Source organism: Loa loa, assembly GCF_000183805.2.
Source record: "Loa loa unplaced genomic scaffold supercont3.244, whole genome shotgun sequence".
NCBI lineage: Eukaryota > Metazoa > Nematoda > Chromadorea > Rhabditida > Onchocercidae > Loa > Loa loa.
The window spans coordinates 1-6,631 of NW_018108424.1; the positions used below are offsets into that span (position 1 = coordinate 1).

Genomic DNA, 6,631 nt, shown 5'->3' on the forward strand with positions numbered 1-6,631 from the left:
AATAATAATAATAATAATAATAATAATAATAATAATAATAATAATAATAATAATAATAATAATAATAATAATAATAATAATAATAATAATAATAATAGTAATAATAATAATATAATAATAATAATAATAATAATGAGTAGAAGAAATTAATAAATAAATGAATTAATTAATTAATAGTGGATAAGAATATAAACTATACCATTTTCAATAAATTAACTATATCACATTCATTATAGATCAAAGCGGCACTGCTCTTTGGATACTTCTAATATCATTTATCGTGGTGCTTATCGTTTTCGCTATTATCATCTATCTTCATTGCATGAAGAAGAAATTATTACTTTCGCAACTTCTAACCATTCTCAGGAGTAAAGGTTGGTGAATTAATTAGTTTGCTTAATAAATTATATCACTTACAACAAGTCAACTATTAAATTTTTTTTTCATCGAAATCCTTAAATTATTAATTATCAACATTTATAAAATTTCCATTTTGTCTCGATAGATTAAATTAATGTGCATTTATGTTTAGTTATCCGTTATTTTCATTCGCCCTTATCACCATTATCAAATAGCTTTCTAACATTTAAAAGTATGGGACTGAATTAGATTAGATTGAATTTGCATTTCTACCTTTATCAATATCCAATATTATCATGATAAGATGCGTCTTTTATTTTTTTCTATGATTGACCAGATATTACAGATTGATGTTCGGATATTTCATTGTTCAGACTATATGACGTAGAATTAAGAAAGTTAGAATGAAGTTCTTTTTTTTTTCTCAACGAATAAATAAATTAATGAGGAATTATGAGGAGAAGGGTTACTATAAGCTAACTAGCTCTTCCATGAGTTATCGGGCATTTCTCACGGGAACATTACGCGGGGTTTTCTCCTGAAAAGCAAATCACTGGACTCATAGGGGCAATTTTCATCATTTTCTTTTTTCCCAATATCATTATCACTGCCATTATCACTACTGTTATCTTTATCACTCAACATTTTCAATCCCACTAATTTTCTTTTTTTTTTCTAAGGTAGAATTGAATGTTTTACTCTTACATAGCTCACTTAATCTCTTCATCTAAAAGACTCAGATGTTTATTCAATATTTAATTTTAATTATAACCTTATAATTAATTATGATTAATTATGTTACTACTATTATTACCTCTGATTATTATTGTTATTATCTTAATCAACATATATTGTTGTCTAATACAAAAGCTATCTAGACCAGGAATTAAATCATATGAAAACAAATATTGATTCCCGATCCATTCCAATCCCAATTAATGAAATGATAATTGATATGATAAATTCTATTTGTCGGTTATCTTCTCTGTCATAAAAATAAGAAAAAAAAGGAAAATGATGAGAAAATAGATCTAATTTTTAATTCAAAATCGTTATAATTAATTAATTTTAATCTGTTGCACATAAAATAGGTCGCAAAAATGGAACAAAATCAAAGGAAAGAACGATAACTCTACCAAATGGTACTTTAATAACCTTGGCATGTAGGCCAGGTCAACATGATTGCAGTGTAACTTCAGCGCAATTTAATTCATTCGAACGTATGCCAACAATTCTGGAAGAAACTGAAGTCTGTTTTTAACTAATTTTAAATATAACAATTAATATCATCATCTATCTAATGATTTATATGAATCATTATGTAAATGAATTTATCCAAACCTTTGCTGATTATCTTTTCTTTTCTTTTTTTTTCAGTAATCATTGAATTGAATGATAACTATCAGCATTACATTGAAAAGTTCATCGAAATATATTACCCGCATATGAATGAATTTTTGGGAGCAAAAGAAAAAAAACAATAAATTAGAAGATATGATGAAAAGAAAAATGATACTTTGCGGGAATTTTATAGAATGATATCGAATCAAGAATATCAAATCGAGAGTTAAATGAAGCATATACAGTAAATTAACTTACATCTTGATTGTAATATTTTCGCTAATTATAATATCACTGTATTCAAGAACTAATGGAAACAGGAATACAACGAATTACCACGATATTGTAAAGTTAATTTTTGTTGTTTATTACCATTATTATTGTTTTGTCTATCGTAAACATTTAATATTTGATCTTCTATCATTAATCAAAACATATCCATCAGTATGACGAAAACGTTGCATACAATTAACCAACGGGAATTTACTGTAAAAATTTTAAACGAAATGTTACAGTAGTATTTGCTACAAATTGCAACATTCTACAAATGAAGCCAAGACCCAAGAAATACGAATTTCGCATCCTTTGAACTTCTTATTGTTCAAATATTCAGTGCTGTATAAAAAATGTGATTTTTATAATGAATAATATCACTGGGAGGTTTATATCTCCGAAACAACAAAAAAAGTTTTGAAGATGTCAAGAATGGTCCTCTTTCTCTACATTTTTTTATCACATATTAATGTTTCATATTCGGATTTAGTTCATTCTGACTACAAAAATCCAGTCCCTGGAAAAAACTTACTTTAAAAACTTGGATGACGACCCCTAACTTTTGCTCTCTAATCTTAAATACAAGTAATTGAAAAAACTTACTTTAAAAACTTGGATGACGACCCCTAACTTTTGCTCTCTAATCTTAAATACAAGTAATTCAGTATTACTGTAGGTGAACTTTTACCAACTGCAATATTTGAGCTAATAAAAGGGGACCACCTTAGTCCAGAATATATTTCAAATTTATAAATTCCCATTGTTACCCAGGCTGTACTAGGCTTACCTGAAACCATGACTTTGGCTCATTATGCCTCCATTATTTTCTCAGTAGAACTATTGGTAACACTTCATATCAATCTTTTCTGTCCAACGTCCAGAAGATGGATCAAAATTTGAGCAAAACAAGTTGATCAAATCGAGGACAATTTCTGAAACTAAGCAACCCAATGTGCTCTCTCCAAAAAGGTGTCTCTTAACATTAAATTGCTTTTTGAAACTCTAATATAGTAACTAGTGCAATTCATTTGTGCGTGATAAATTCCAGAAAACAAAAAAATATCCATATATACATACAAACCTACCATCAGCGCATAAGCCATTATAGTAAAATACAAGAACACAACATATATGCAATATAACTTTCTTGATAACATAAACAAGGAAAATTATTAATGTAATTTAAAATAGAAGCAAAGCACATTATGAAATTCAAGAAAATGCAGTATGATTATGACAACAAAATCTCCAGAACTCACAACATTGTTAGTTAGCAATTAACATTACCTGAAAAGTTCCCGGTAAAAACAGGGTTCTCACTGCTATCCAAATTACAGTTCTATAAGACCGTGGCCATCAGTTTTCATGTACTTTCCTGAAGACCTGCGAAATGTAGCTTATTTTAACGGATAATGTTTAACGATATGATACGTTCAATTAATATTAGCAATGCAGACAATATGGGATGGAATTTGATACTGAAGACAAGTACTTAAAATCGTTTCTCATTATATGATACTGAAAATTATGAAAAGTTCTGGAGGTTCCTAAGGCACAACATTGCATTCAAAATCATGCAGATTAATCAAATGCAACAAAAAAGCTAGTACAAAAATGCCAAGAAAAAAGAGAACAAGGGTTGGCAATTTTCAATGAACAGCAATCTGAAGGTTTCGAGGTAAGCTAACTCGGCAGTAATTCTTCTGGAATAGGCTGGAAAGTCATGTAATCTCTCAAAGACTTCGGAATGGGAAGATTATTCAAAAAACGACCATGTAAGAGTTTTGATGTCGAGAAACACTTCCGTACAGCAAGACGACATAAATGCAAAAGTTCTGGAATCTGCAATATACAACGTGTTTAATTTGTGAGAAAAAGACCGCATCTGCGAAGTTATTATTGAACAAAGTCTAACTATGTATATTAAGGGTCAAAAAAATATGCTGCTTTGTGTTAGTGAAATTTCTGCAGAAGAATTCACAATGCTTACTAAACAATAAGAATATGTATCTCACCTTATCAACCTCCTAGAAATAAGGATCTCGAAACCATGACATCAAACTTCGTTATTTAATCAGCGATGATTTTAATGAAAAAACTTAAGCATTACCTTAGGCTGAACGCCGACAACTTCTGCCACCTCATTACAGCAACTTGGAATATTAGGCGAGAAAAGCAACAAAAGTTTCATCAATTTATTAACATCCGCAACATATGTTGTCTGCATAACATCATACATCAATGAATAACCATTTTTGCATTTGCACCAATTCTAAAATGGAAAATTTCGCTGAAGTAATCATAAGTACTCTGTATACTGAATTTAACCATCAAATAAGCCCAAAATCACCTAAAAAGCAGGACAGTATTACTTCAAAATTATGCCCAAATAGATTTCGTGACAGATACGCCACTCACGAAATGAAAGTTCGTGGAATGTTGTGAACAATAACTGTTAGGAAATCTACTAGAAACGGAAGTTCAGCTTTATAAAATACAGGTAATGAATTATAAATCATTTATTTACCTTCAAAGCTGGATCCAAACCACAACTCAAAAGTAAAAGCAGCTGTCGCCGATTACAGGTACCTAAAGCACTAACCAATGCATCCGGTACGTCGCATGTCCGCTCAATACTAAAAAGTCCGCAAATCTTATATAATTTGACCAAAAAAAATTTTCGAACAAAGAGGATTTTTTTTCTCTCGAATCACCATTTACTCAAATCCAGAAAAAACGAAAAGAAGAACTAGTACAGACAAGAAAGTAACACGGACATGAGAAACAAGGACAGAACCGTTTACCGAAATTGGGCATTTCTTGAATTATATTTGCAGAAATTTAATATTCCACAGTTTTTTGGCGTGCTTAACATCAATATTTAGAATGATACTTTTCCATTTAAGACTAAATACACTACCTCATGGCATTGATGTCAACATCGTTTTCCAAAAATTTGTACAGGATTACGGGATCGATACGATTTCGAAATGAGAACAAAAACGGCGAGAAACAGTTCTTTATATATGTCATCTAAATGAAAACACTGAGAAAAGCACATATAAGCAAGCCATGCATTGTAGAAATTTTTAGATCAAAATAAGTACGAAAAATGGAACTAAGATTTCGGGAAAACGACAAAATGTCATTATCATTCCAATTGTGCAAGACAGAAAGGATGAATGAATAAGTTAAAGCAATATGATTTCTCTAAACGACCGGTAAAAAACGTGTACCTTAGCTCCAGCTTTAAGAAGTATTTCAACAATTGAAGTGTATCCTTTCCGAACGGCTTCACGTAACGGCGTATGATACCGACGTGAAAATAACGGCCGTAGATATGGAATGATCATGCCAACTGGTTCACATGAACACATAGGAACCTGAAAAGGTGATTTTATCAGCATTTCTGCAATTCCATTTTTTTTTAAATTGTATGTTTTCCGATGCTATATGATCACGATTGAACCATCTATAATCTTCTGTGCTGTTAGAGTATCAGAAATCTTTCGACGAGAAACTGTGCTCATAAACAAAGTGAATATGGTTGCATACCTCGGTCGAAAAACCAGCATCGAGTAACAAACATATGGATTCATATGATCCACTATACGCAGCTGCTGATACTGGATCGACCTAGAAGTTATTGTCCTACCAATAAAATGACTAAACTTTGCAAAACATTAAAGGAACATGAACAATTACAGCTGTATCGTCGCTATGATCAGTAAAAATGCTGGATTCGTTTAACGAAATTTTGCACTGTTTACGGATGATCACATTAAATTTGAGTAGCATTAAATTAAATTTAACAGCTGAACCAATGCTGAATCATCATTTTGAAACAAATGAAAAAGCACCTTAAACTAAAAAACGACATGACCTAGGAAGGTAGAAGTAACTAGGGAACTCTTTTTCTATCCTTCCAGCAGCAATGAAAAAAATAAATAATCACCCCAAATTAGAAAACAGATCAAGAAAAATTAAGAATTTAAACAAACTTCTGTTTGCTTCAATATTTCCTTATTAACATGAGGTATAAGTAATTCCACACACTTTGGGTGATTATTTAGAGCAGCAGCAGCAATCGCATGTATTCGGCTACCATCATCGCCCCAAATCGGATGCTGAGTTATGTTACAATCCGCTCCGTAATTTATTAGTAACTGGAGAATCTGCAAAAAATTTTTAACATTCCACTACAATTACATTGTCTTATAGATGACTAAACCCAGTTTTACGGGTTTTTTTTCAGTCATTTAGTCACTCAACGAATACTTCTTTTTTGATTTCATAATCCCTATTATTCACATTACGCTGATATTTCAGTAAAGGGAACTAAGTTTTTCTAGGTATTTTCGATGCATCCTGAGATTTCCACCCTTTTACTGTTTGAAAAACTTACATTCTCAAATCCAGCATCAGCAGCAGCCATGACACAAGTTAATCCATTCTCTACTGATATATCAGCTAGTTCGGCTGCCCTATCTAAATTAAAATTGAGTGTTTCACTTATCTCATGTTCAAGAATCAATAAAAAATATGAACAAATGAATTACAAGTATACATATATGTATATATATATATATATATATATATATATATATATATATATATATATATATATATATATATATATATATATATATATATATAT

At 30.5% G+C, this 6,631-nt stretch overlaps 1 protein-coding gene across 1 annotated transcript in view; it reads right to left on the reverse strand.

Moving 5' to 3' along the window:
* Window positions 1-3,596: 3,596 nt before the first annotated feature.
* The window catches only part of LOAG_18271 (hypothetical protein), a gene marked incomplete at its 5' end in the record, with an annotated part of 5,349 nt that continues 2,314 nt past the window's right edge, over window positions 3,597-6,631 (reverse strand). Inside the window, 8 exons of the mRNA XM_020450934.1 lie at window positions 3,597-3,816; window positions 4,085-4,246; window positions 4,502-4,610; window positions 4,895-5,007; window positions 5,211-5,357; window positions 5,530-5,610; window positions 5,976-6,149; window positions 6,380-6,462. Coding sequence (XP_020305333.1) covers window positions 3,658-3,816; window positions 4,085-4,246; window positions 4,502-4,610; window positions 4,895-5,007; window positions 5,211-5,357; window positions 5,530-5,610; window positions 5,976-6,149; window positions 6,380-6,462 — 1,028 coding nt within the window. The 3' untranslated portion in view covers window positions 3,597-3,657. The remainder of the gene's footprint in view (window positions 3,817-4,084; window positions 4,247-4,501; window positions 4,611-4,894; window positions 5,008-5,210; window positions 5,358-5,529; window positions 5,611-5,975; window positions 6,150-6,379; window positions 6,463-6,631) is intronic.